Source organism: Mus pahari, chromosome 1 (assembly GCF_900095145.1).
Source record: "Mus pahari chromosome 1, PAHARI_EIJ_v1.1, whole genome shotgun sequence".
In the NCBI taxonomy this organism is placed as follows: Eukaryota; Metazoa; Chordata; class Mammalia; order Rodentia; family Muridae; genus Mus; species Mus pahari.
In genome coordinates, this window is record NC_034590.1 from 55,514,502 (window position 1) to 55,527,070 (window position 12,569).

Below are 12,569 nucleotides of genomic sequence, written 5' to 3' on the forward strand. Positions count from 1 at the left end.
GTAGTAACTTTTTTGTCATTATGTCACCTTTGCTGATTGTTTTTTGTTAACTTGACACAAACGCAAACATAAATCGGAAGATGGATTTCTAATTTAAAAAAAAAGGTTCTAAAAGATTGGCTCATAAGCAAGTTATAGGGTAATTATCTTGATTAGTGATTGATGTGGGAGAACTTATGACACTCTGGGCAGCACCATCCTTGGCCTGGTGGGTCCTGTGTTCTACAAGAAAGCACACTGAGCAAGCCATGGAGAGCAAGCTAGTAAGCAGCACTCCCTCATGGCCTCTGCATCAGCTCCTGCCTTCAAGGTCCTGCCTTGGTTCTCCTCAGTGGACTGTGACTCAAGGTATATAAACCAAATAAACCTCTTCCTCTCCACATTGCTTTTGTCCAAGTTTTTATCACAGAAACAGAAAGCCTAAGTCATCATTCTTATAAATCTTAACATCTTTGTGCAATTGCCTCTCTAGAGTTTGTTGCAGTCTCTTCCCATTTCCAGGCTCAACACATGGTTAGGATTCCTGTCATTATACTGTAGTGTTGATGGCAACATTAATCCTTGACTACAGAGCGAACAACTTGAATATAACCAATACACGCTAAACACAGTCCTAAGGTTTTGGTTCCTTTTCAATTAATTAAAAAACCATGGTGGTGTATACCTGAGTGTCAGCTGAAGTAAGAGGAATTGGTTGCCATTTTAAGGCCAGCCTAGTCTACTAGATATGACTGTCAAAATTTTGGAAATCATCTTAATAAAGGTATACTTTATTAAGATTTCAATTAAGAAGTGAACTTCAAGTTATCATTGCTGGACTGGGATGTAGGTCAGTAGTAGAGCATTTGTCTACTAAGTTCAAAATCCTGGGCTTGATCCCCAAACCATCACTGTTTGTGTTTTTGAGATTTTACTTTACTTATTAACAAGTATTTGCATTTTGATTGTGTAATCAGAACAAGCACAGCTTGAACATGCTGTTACCTTGATAGAATGCCTAATGTTTCACTCCACGCATTTGCTTCTGCATGGGAGCTCTACTCTGGTCTCTCTATGTCTCTGCATGAATTTATTGTTCCCTTTAACAATGTGAAAGACTATCTGTGTGAACTGCTTGAGCCTTGGAGAGTTTTTTTTTTTTTTTTTTTTTTTTTTTTTCATTTTTACCAGTTCTTCCACTGTTATCAGCACATTTTCTTCAGGAAGCTACATCCCAATTGAGTATCTCTGCTATGAAAAGGCCTTCGCACTCCAGCCTGTTACAGGCAAGAAAAGCTGTTCCCAGGTCTCTGAAACTGTCCTCAGGAGGAGACAAGCCAGTAGCCTAGAGGCTTTCAAGTTGAACCTGATGCTTCTAGCTTTGTTCTCTGACACAGCACACATCTGTGGTTCCTTCTCTGAGGGCTCAGAAGTCTGTGGACTCCGCACTCCCCTGCTAAACTCCAAGAGTTAGGGAACTGTACCTCAAAGGGGTATCTTGACAATTCATCAGCCCTTTCAAGCTTCAAACGGTTCTCACAGCCTGTACTGTTGTAAGAATGATTTTATTTGGACAGAAGCTACCTTTTCTGAGACAATTAACAACCTTACTCTCCAGCTTACAAGGATTTGAGGTGTTTTTCCTATGATGAAACCCACATTCACCCCAACCTGCTCACTCACTGACTGGTGGTCTGGATGAGAATAGCACCCACAGGCTCAGCTGAATGGCAGACTACCTGGTCCTCTAGCAGAAGGCCCTGGAGGAACATTGCTAACGGGTAAAAGACCACACTGGCCCAGTTAACTCCCTCTCTGCTTTTTGATTGTTGATTAGATGTAAGCTCTCAGCTACAGCTACAGCACTGTGCCTGCCTGCTGTCTTGCTACCCACTTTGATGGTCATGGACTAACCCTCTGAAACTGTAAGTCCCCAATTAAATGCTTTTTAAAGTTTCCCTTGGTTATTCTGTGTCTTCATAGCAATAGAAAAGTAAGACTTCTTGATTTCAGGGATAATAATCATCAGAATGAAAGAGAACTTGGTCACAGTACCTTACTCTGAATGTGATTTCTAAGCCCATCTTTGAATTTAAGATGTTTTTTGTAAGTGGAAAGCACAAATTCATATATTAGAAATAACACACTCAATCTCTGGTCTATGAAGGGATTTTTCATAGCCTCTTGATTTCTTTTGTTAACTATAGAGAAAGACAATTTAAGTCTCCCAGAGAGAAACTTGTGCAACTACAGCAGATCTGGTGGGTACCTGTCTGAGCAGTGGTGGAGCAAGCTCAGGAGGGAGCCTACAGTCAGTGTGGCCAAGTCTCAGGGGCTCAAGACATGCCCCCCACCTAACCCCCAAGATTCCATTCCATCAGGAGAGAAGTCAGGTGCTTAGAACCCCTAGGTTAGCTTCTCTAAAAGAGGCCTCGGGGTGTTTTCTCCATCTCGTGCTCTGGACTTCTCGGGAAGCTTTGTTATTTCCCCTGCTCGTGCATCACACACCCATATCCTTCACTGTCCTCAAGTGCTGGAACTAAAGCATGTGCCATGCTGGGCAACCACTACGGCCTCTTAAAGTACGACCAGGAAAGGCTTTGAGCTGAAAGCTAGTATCCTTTCTCTGGAAAGGTGATCAAAAGACCAAGAAGACCTATGGCATTCCCGTGACTCACCCTGCCCAGAGAACAGGTTCTCTTCTCCCAGCTGAATGGCCACAAGGTACTTACTCTCAGCTCTGTCTGCAGCAGGCCTCCTGCATGTCCCACCATCTATGTTTACTGCTGCTGTGTCTCAGCCCTTTTACCACAGTGATGCCCGAGATGAAAGGTGTGTCTTACTATTTCTTTTGATGGCGAGATGAAGGAAGGAGCACATAAGCCCACGCGTTCTGATCCATGCGTCCTTTATTCCATTACCAACCACCGTGCTGCATCCAGGCAACAGCACACAAACTGGCAACCAACGCAATCCAGTTGTACAATGATCTGAGGCTTACAGTACATTTAAGGCTTTTAAATTTGGAAAAAAAAAAAAAAAAAAACCTAAAATAAGACCAAACGACCCAAAACCCAATCCCGCAACCAATACAAGTAGTGTAATGATTTAAGCATCTCGTTTCTGATGTTCACCTGGCACAACTCCAGTGTCAAAACCCAAATAACTCCTAAACTAAGAGATCATCTTAGGGTAATTTAATTACCTAAATTCTTCAAAGCAGAAACTTGGAATTTTTGTCTTGGAAATGTTATAAAAATTTTAATAGCAAAACATAGGAATAAAAACATATTAACAAAATGTATTCAATCATTTACAATACAAACAAGGAATCTGCAGTCTGTTGTAGCCTGACAAAAGAAATCTATCCATTAAGAATCTGTGCACAATGTAATTGCAAATATGTACAGGACTTTAAGAAAGTCGACAAGGAGGACTTTACAGAAGGAAGGTCGGCCAGGCTCTATTAGACCAGACAATCAAAATATTAAAACTCTTGGCTAGTAATAAATTTACACTTAAAAAAAAACCCCAGTTTCCTGTTGTTTAAGATTATTCCAGTTGTATTTAAATGGTAACAGTTGATGAAGCTGTTAGTGATAGTTCCAGTAAATCATTCTTCAGTGTATGTGTGTGGGAAAGACTGGCGTGTTAACACAAGTTAATGGAGGATTTCTCACGACAGTTTTCCAGTTACACTACCATAGCGTCACATATGAATCTCACCCATGGCACCAGGGCTGAAAGCGCCACAGGTCAAACAGTGGCACATGGGTAAGACGGTGATCCTGCACCAGTGGGGGAATCAGAGGTGACAGACAGCGAGGGAGACAGACTTGATCACACTTTAGTCTACAGCCCTGGGAACCAGTCCTCACGGTCAGCTCTCGTTCCCACTCCTGTAAGGTCTTGCAGCTGAGAATCCAGCTGCTCAGCCTAATGGAAGGTGGAGATTAGGTACAAAAGACAGACTGTGTTAGCTCTTTAAGAAGAACACACAAAGGCTGGGCCCTTCTCTCTGGTTATTGGGTATCACTGTTAAATCCAGTCAACGCGTGTGCAAACAAGGATCCTCGCTTCACAGTAATGAGGTAAGGTTGGCCGCTGTCTTCAGGAGTTGGGAAGCTCGTGAGATATGAACTGTTTTAGTCGTTCTAGGTACTGTGCATAGAGCTCTATATCATTGTGCCCAGCCCCCTCAACCCACAGGGGCTCCACAGCACGGGGACAGCGCTCATACATCGCCAAGCCATGGGAGAAATCGATGACCTCATCCTCGGTACCATGAATGACCAACACAGGAGAGGTGACTTTAGATATCTTGTCAATGCTGCAAGACAGAAGGGGAGGGGAGAAAAGGACTCCTTTAGTCACACTCACAGGAGAAGTGCTGCCCAGACAAGTGCATCAGCATCACAGCTGGACATCACAGAGCTGTGCCCTGCCCTCATCACTAGGAATAATGCCCAGGTACAGGTGACAAACTCACACTGACATACTATAATGGCTCACCTGCTGTTCCCATTGTTCTAATATTTTTTCCTTCACATATTTTTTTTTTTCTTAATTTGGAATCATTTAGGATTTCTGGCAAAGAAAGATATTACCAATGCCCATAACTCCTAACTCATTTCCTATCGGGATAACAGCAGTCATTACCAAATACATTTGTCAAAACCAAGAAACCAACTTTAGTATTTTCTATTAGCTAAAACCTCCCGCCTCTAATTGGGTTTCACTTGTTTTTCCACAATTGTCTCTTTCCAATTCCAATATCCCATGGAGAATAAATATATTGCATTTAGTGAATTTTTTAAGTAGCATTATTAAAAACAACTAAAACCATCAGACTAGCAAAAAAGCAACTAATATTTTTTAATTCATATTTTGAGAAGACTTTGCCCTGTAAAGTGGGACTGGATAGTCCTCAAATTCTCAGAAGTTCCTTAGGAAACAAATCCAGGTTAAACAGATGGCTCCATGTTGGTGCTCACAATCAGCAGTAACTCCAGTTCCAAGGGATCTGATGCCCTCTTCTAGTTTTTTGGGGTATCAACCACACATGTGGTACACATACGTGCAGGCAAAACACACACATATTTAAAAAAAAACAACCCATATTTTTAAACAAGTCCCATTTCATAAAAGCAGAGGACTCTTTGATTAAAAAAACAACAACAGCAACAACCCAGCACCATCAAAAGTTTAATGTGATGCTTAGGTTTTACTCCAGCTGCTTATAAAAATGAGGCCCACTCTCACAGGATGAATTCTCATGGATCTTCTAAAGACTGTGCTTTAGGACTGAAACCACATCCAGGGAGGAGCGAAAGGGCCATCAGCATGTGTCAGGCTGGGTGGAAGGGCCACTGCTCTGATGGGATGATGGCCCTTTAAGTCATGAATAAACACCTCTTTCCATCTGTCCTTCTGCCCAAATCCTGCTTGCTGCTGACTCCGTTTTATAGTCGATCCTCGTCAGGATTGTAGCGGGACACAAATGGGGCCATTTGTGGGAGTCTTTCTGAGAAAGTAACAGCTAACATCCATCACAGCAGAACACTTTCACAGTCCACATGAAGTCTCATTTAATCCTGAAGCTGCCAACTGCTTAAAGGCACCCCAGAAACCCCAGCAGCCACAGGACCTGTGAAGATCAGAGCCTCTGTGGCCATGTGCAGTTTTGCAGGCCAGGAATCATACCAAAAACTTACTCTTCTCCTGGATTTAATTTTAAAGTGCCTTGCTTTATAAGCCTTCAATTGCACTCAATTAAAAAAATGTATTTACTCAACAGTTATGACAGGCCTGAGACCACATCCCATGCTGCTATTTACGGAAATCTCTTACTGTCTGCAGAGGGAGGGCATCTGAAGTAGAAAGTCACTGTCCAGCCCTATTTGCAAAGGCAGAGGATAACCAACACAGAAGCATGACCAGGACTCAAAATCTCTCTCTCTCTCTCTCTCTCTCTCTCTCTCTCTCTCTCTCTCTCTCTCTCACAGGAAAGAACCGTGAAAGCTGCCTTCCCTTTGAGAAAGACAACATTCTGCCATTTGACAGCAAGGAACATCATAAAAGGAAATGTTGCCAAATCCAATTAATGATGAAGGCCAGTGTAGCCATTAATGGCTTGAAATCTATTCCATCAATAATTTAGGGAGCAGTGGCCCCTTTGTCTCCAACCTTATGAAGCCAGTGACGTCACTGCTTTTGGCCTGATCTGTAAAGAATACAGTAACTGGATCAACTTTTCAAAGCTGCTGGGAAGGTTAACTGGAGGGCCAGCCTTCAATGCCTGGTGAATCAGACAAGCAGCATTTGTTGTTGGTTTGTTATTAATTAATAAAGTACAATTAGTTACAAGGGAACTAGTTTTAATGGCTACATTTTAAGATATAAGCTAATCTCACAGTTTTGTTGCCAGGGTAACTTCCCACAAACATGCAAAACATGTCTTTACACAAACTGCCTCTCATTACCAACTCAGCACAAATAAAGCCACATTTGCCAGGCATATCCACCCTACTTAGCATTCGCAGCCACACCACCAGAAATGCAGTGTCCCACTCCCAGGAAGCAGAGTTTCAGTGAAGCCTGGTACAAGCTACACATGTTGAGAATCAGCCAAGACGCTAGGAAAGGCCTCTTCCTGTGAAATGAGACACTGGAACACAATGTCATGCAGCCAAATGCTGTAGTTTCTTCTCCAGGAAGAGCAGAACAGTGGCAATTAACAGGTCAACCAAAACCTTCATTCAGATCATGCACTACTCCTGCCGATGCTTTTCCTGGAAAGTGCAATACAAGCTGGCTAGCTTCTGCAATACACTGTGGGGGAACCTAGGGGGCAAATATTTTAAAAATACTTCTCACATTATCACTTAAAAATCAAAAACCAAAACAATTAGCCAAGAAGGATCTTGCGAAGCAAACACTTTGCTCCCAGCTTTTATATTTATTGGTTCTCCCTTCCATTAGGAGGAGCTAGAGAACAGCAGGGATCAGCTAGCAGGAGGGTCTTAGGATGACCAAGACTGAGTCTCCCAGGGCAAGGTATCTCTGCAGGGACAGTCTAAAAGTATTACATCAGGAAGAAGGGATGGCTGTTTTCAACCATCCCCTGGGCTACCTTGCTAATCTTTTCACAAAGATTACAGTGTCACTTTCCCCTCACCCATATTCTCTGACTAAAAAAAGAAATTTCTCCTGTGTGCTTGTTTTTAGTTCAGGGTCTATACCAGGGCTAATTGCTTCTTGACACCTCTTGTATATAGCTCTTCAGTAATTGAGCAATACAGGTCCCTCTGAATAAATGAATACTGAACTGGAAGTTCCTTCAGGACATGCTGCTTGTTACAGCTGAATCAATTAGTCCTGGGTACTGGCACACTGAAGGTCCTTATCCATCATCTGGAGACCTCCTAACGCATAGCCAGCCCTGAAGGCTGAAGTCTCAGTATGCTACATTTGCCTCACATCTACAGTGATGCCCAGGGGTCTGGCACAGAGGGGCGTGCAACCAATATTTAGAAGTTGATAGAGACATGGACTCTGAACACTGGTCGAGTTCTCGCTTGTACAGTAGTAAGCTCACCTGGGGAAAGCATCAAAGCAGTATGTTTTCCTGGTATCTGGAAAAGCAACACGCAAACCAGACATCAGAGGGGAATGGAGGATGACGGCTGCACACTCATACCGCGAGGCCAGGTCCACAGTGGGCACAGTGCCAATGCTCTGTCCATAGAGGATAATGTTCTCAGGACTCACGCCATACCTGAAGAAAGCAGAGGTTACACAGCATTAGCTAACAAGTGTGTGTTGGGGGAGCACAATGGTACTTTAAGGCCATAAAACTCCAACATGAATTTGCTTAAAACTGCTACCTTCTATCTTGTATATTTTAGCATAAAGTGAACATTAATTTTCTAAGTTTAAACAGAGGCCTATTTCAGAATTAAATGACTACAAATCTGACTTCCACATTTGTAAAACTACAGCCATGACTTTGCCCTTGGCTACTCACCTAAACAAATGCATTACAAGCTTCAGGTAAGGTTTTACTCAGTCCTTACATTTCCTGATATTCCTTTTCATAATCATGTTTTTGAAGTCAAAGTAAAAAAAGGTTTGGCAAACAACTCTTAAAGTGAAATTTTAATGATATGAAAGACATTGTCATTTATCATAGAACAGTTCACTAGAAGATAACTAATTTGAAAGCAATCACACTGGTTTTGGCCTCTTCTTGGGGCTAAATGTTTCCAAGATTTCAACTCAGTAGTGGTCTCCTGATGTGCCTCTATAAAGGTTCTGGTTGGGTAAATACCATATGCAGAACACGACTATACTCCCAGCCTCTGGCAGCTCCAGCCAGGGGCAGATGTTAGTGAACAAACAGCAGGTGTAGCTTTGCGGTGACAAGTATGTTTTCCTTTCTCCCCTTCCTTCATGTTGGTGGGAAGTGATGTCAGATGAAGGTGTGAAAGAATGCTACACTCTCCAATGAAGTAGAAAAAAATCAGGAGGGAGACACAAAATACATCCCCTTATTAGCCTATAAAAAATATCAATGGACAGACATAGAGCTAGCTCAATGGATAAAAATGCTTATTCTCAAGGTGGAGAACCTGATTTCTATCCCTAGAACTCACACAATGGAAGGAGAGAACCTATTCCTACATTGTCCTCTGCCTGACACATGTGCAACATGGCAGACACAGACAGACACACAACAGCACATGAAGATACATATGAGAGCAATGAATAGTTACTTTATATCCAAAAGACTGAGGAAAATTATAAACTGACAACTTCAAGGTAGTGTGCCATTTAATCATCCCTGTCATCTCGGCTGAGTCTGGAGTCCTCTAGGAAACCCTAGCATCTCTCAACACATGCAAGTTCTGCAGCAGTTCTAGCTGAAGAGGACACTGTTCCAAGGGTTGGAGTCTTGGAAGACCAGAATTCTAGGCGTTAAGAGACAATCAGCACCCAGCTCTCTGCTCCTTCCTGACTGCAGACCCAACACCTCCTGCTCTTGCTGTCGCTCCTTGACCTCACTGTCTTCAGACAGGAAGCCAAGATAACCCCAGCCTTCCTCCAGGTGTCATGCTGCTCTTGTCACAGAAATGAGAAATGGAATACGGATGACAAGACTGAATAGCAGAGTGTGTTTCCTTATTGAAGGAGTATAATCAATCTGGCAATCTGACATTATCTGGTTACACTAATGATACCATGGGTAAAGTGTGTAAACCCACCAAAATGAAATGTTATTGCATATTGTCCACTCGACAGCAACATTGTTATTGTTTTTTTTTTTAAAGATTTATTTATTATATGTAAGTACACTGTAGCTGTCTTCAGACACTCCAGAAGAGGGAGTCAGATCTTGTTACAGATGGTTATGAGCCACCATGTGGTTGCTGGGATTTGAACTCCGGACCTTCGGAAGAGCAGTCGGGTGCTCTTACCCACTGAGCCATCTCACCAGCCCAGCATTGTTATTGTTAACTTAATGGGATACTGAAAAAGAAATACTTGAATCCCTCAAGTCAGGACAGTGATGGGGCAGGGAAGGGTGTCATCTGGGAAGAAGCCTCACTTGCACAGGGTGCAGAGCAGCAATGATGTGTCTTGTTACAGTATCCATCATGTTGGTCATTAAGCTGGACATTTGCCAGCTTATGATTCTCTGAAACTGGAGTCTAGACAATTGTTAGAGTCATGTGGGTGCTGGGGACTGCACCCAGATCCTCTGGAAGAGCAGCCAGCATTCTGAAACACTGAGCCACCTCTCCAGTTTCTAAAAAGGTCGAGTTTTAATGAAACATGAGGCCAAGAAATAGTGACTGCAGAAAAGCTAACATTAGATTGTTCAACAAAAAAAGTATCCTACAAAAATAATGCAGTAAAAAAAAAAAAAAAAAAAATAATGCAGTGCTCCTTTAAAACGTAAATATAAGGGACCTTGTGAGCCTACTGAGAAGTGGTAATTATGGTGTACTTTCAGGTTTTGGTAAAATTCAATGATTTCCCCCCTTTTTTTCACACAACAGAAGCAATTTATGGTGCTTCTCAGAGCTCATTCTGTCTGAGGGGACGGAAATCAAGATGCAGCTCAAGAAAAAGGGCTTGTTTTGTTTTGTTTTGTTTAAATGTCAAGGGGCAACACTATGCTGCAGGCCAGCAGGGAGACTCAGAAGAAAATGGAAGGTGCTCAGGGCAAACTGAGGCAGCTGCTGCACCTAATACCACAGAGTCAGTCAGTCAGCCAGTCAGTCAGTCAGTCAGTCAGTCAGTCAGTCAGTCAGTCAGCAGAGGAGCTGGCAAGTGTGCATGTGTGGAGAGGAGAGGTCCAAAACTCCAACACGAGAAGCAAACCTTGGCACCCGGAAGAGACACACGAGTGTATCCAAAGGTTAGGCCACTTGGCCTCCATCTGCTAAGTAGTTATCTGGCACCATCAGTTTGAAAAGAAGGAAGAAAATGTCTAGTAAACCAAGATGAGAGCTGTGAAAAAAAAAAAAACACAACAAACTGGTAACAGGTTGTACAGTTCTCAGGACTCACAGGAGCCAACAGCTCAGAAAGCCATTCTATGGAGACCTGGGGCTCAGTGCAGCTATGTGTTCACTGGTCAGGAAGGGGGTGAATGAAACCTCTTCTCCAGCAAGGAAGGTGCTGAGTCAGCACTTGCTGTTGAGTCCACATCTGTGAAAATGCTCTCCTGGATCCGGGTTTCACACTAGCTACATTTCTTTTTCCTGCTGGGTCTTCCTTCTCCTTCCTTGCTCATGCCTCTTTCCTCAGGAATCCTACAGCCACTCTTTTCAGCCTCTTCTAGAATCTCTTCATAATTATTTCCATGTAGAACTCTCCAGTGTCGACTTCCAACAGTAGCAGATGTATTACAGCTGTGCAACATCTATTTGCTGGGTGGGTGAGGAGACAGGCCTGACTTTTTACCCTGATCTGTGCTGCTCTTTTCTTCTGAGCTTTCAGCACCTCACACTCGGCACCTCCCCAGGGTGACCCTTCATACCCATTTCCTCATCTTAGTATTTCTCTCTCTCCAATCCCATACCTTTCACCCATGGGCTGGGATCCAGACAGAATTTCTTAACTTTTATCTCCTGTTCTACTGCACACCCACTTAGTCACTACGCCCAACCCTGAGATGTTTTCCAGACTGAATGCCTATATGAGATGGTGGGTACACATGGTGGCATCTTGTGAGCAACCAAGCAGGGGCACCATGATAAGGCAAGTGTGCTTCCAAGAGTAATTGAGTCTTTCAAGGTAATGAGCATTTCTGTCACAAGAATCTGGGGTCTGTTCCCAGAGGTTATTCTGGAGATCTTACTGGCACTGTCTCCATCATTCCCCAGGGCACCTGGACTGCTGACTTCTAATCTGTCCCATTCTTCCTGGTTCTGTGAATCATTTCATGAGTATGGGGAAGCAGATGTCCTAGTTTCAAGTCCCCTGCTTCACTGACTCATGCTAATGATACACAACTCTGCCAGCCTGCTAGCTTCCACCCTGGCCTTGCCCTCTGCCCAGGGCAGAACTCAGATACCACTTGCATCTGACCAGTGACTGTGTCAGACCTCGGTTCTTCTCCCAATTCTATCTACATGAACCTTCACACTGCTCATTCCTGTCCATGTCTCATATTCTCATTACATTAACACCCGACTCAGATAACTATTCCTACCTTTTCTCTCCAAGTGGTCTTTCTGTCATGGGCTGCTGAATTTCTTGTTGATCATACACACCCTCTTCTTGAAAGTTCTCACTGCTCTCCATCACTTCAAACCACTGGGCCCTGCAGACCCTCCAAGTTCCCCTCAGTTCCACCTATTTCCCACACTTTCCTAATGCCCCTAGTCCACCTGCAGTATCATTTTGCCTGAGTTACTCGTTGTGTTCATTTGTGAAGTGAAGTGAGGGGCACATAATGAGCCATTCTGCTGCAAGCCCTGCACTGCTTTGAGAGTCTAAGCCCACAACCTTAAGTTACAGCTTTAGGAAAGTCAAGGACACCGGTGTCCAGGGATCAGTTGGAGGCATTTCCAACTTTGAACTAAGTGTGGTCATAGCCAAAGGCTACTTGTACAAGATATAAAAATAAACATGCACACCCCTTCACACTCACACTCAGTGAGACATTGAACTAATTGTGATCATAGTCAAAGGCTACTTGTACAAGATACAGACATACATACACTAACACGCCCCCCCCACTCACACACACATGATGGGGGTGGAGGGACAATGAGACACTACCTACATTTTTTTGATTGCCTGGAACTTACCAAGTAAGCTAAGCTGGTTGGTTGGTAAGCCCCAAGATTCTGCCTATCACTATCTGTCTCCTACACTCTGGGATTACATGTTGTGTGCACCAACATGCCTGTGGTATTTTTTTTTTTCCCCACATGGGTTCTAAAGTTCAAATTCAGGTCCTATAAAGAAAGCCATTTCTCTAAGATTAAAAATTCAGGTGACAGCAGATGCTGGCGAGGTTGTGGAGAAAGAGGAACACTCCTCCATTGCTGGTGGGATTGCAAGCTTGTACAACC

The 12,569-nt window shown here is 43.3% G+C and overlaps 1 protein-coding gene across 1 annotated transcript in view; it reads right to left on the reverse strand.

The window, feature by feature from the left end:
• Nucleotides 1-2,870: 2,870 nt before the first annotated feature.
• Abhd17c (abhydrolase domain containing 17C) overlaps nt 2,871-12,569 on the reverse strand; it is a 43,653-nt gene continuing 33,954 nt past the window's right edge. Inside the window, exons 2-3 of the mRNA XM_021196112.2 lie at nt 7,577-7,756; nt 2,871-4,309 (exon numbers count right to left, since the gene is read on the reverse strand). Of these exons, the coding sequence (XP_021051771.1) occupies nt 4,090-4,309; nt 7,577-7,756 (400 nt within the window). The 3' untranslated portion in view covers nt 2,871-4,089. The remainder of the gene's footprint in view (nt 4,310-7,576; nt 7,757-12,569) is intronic.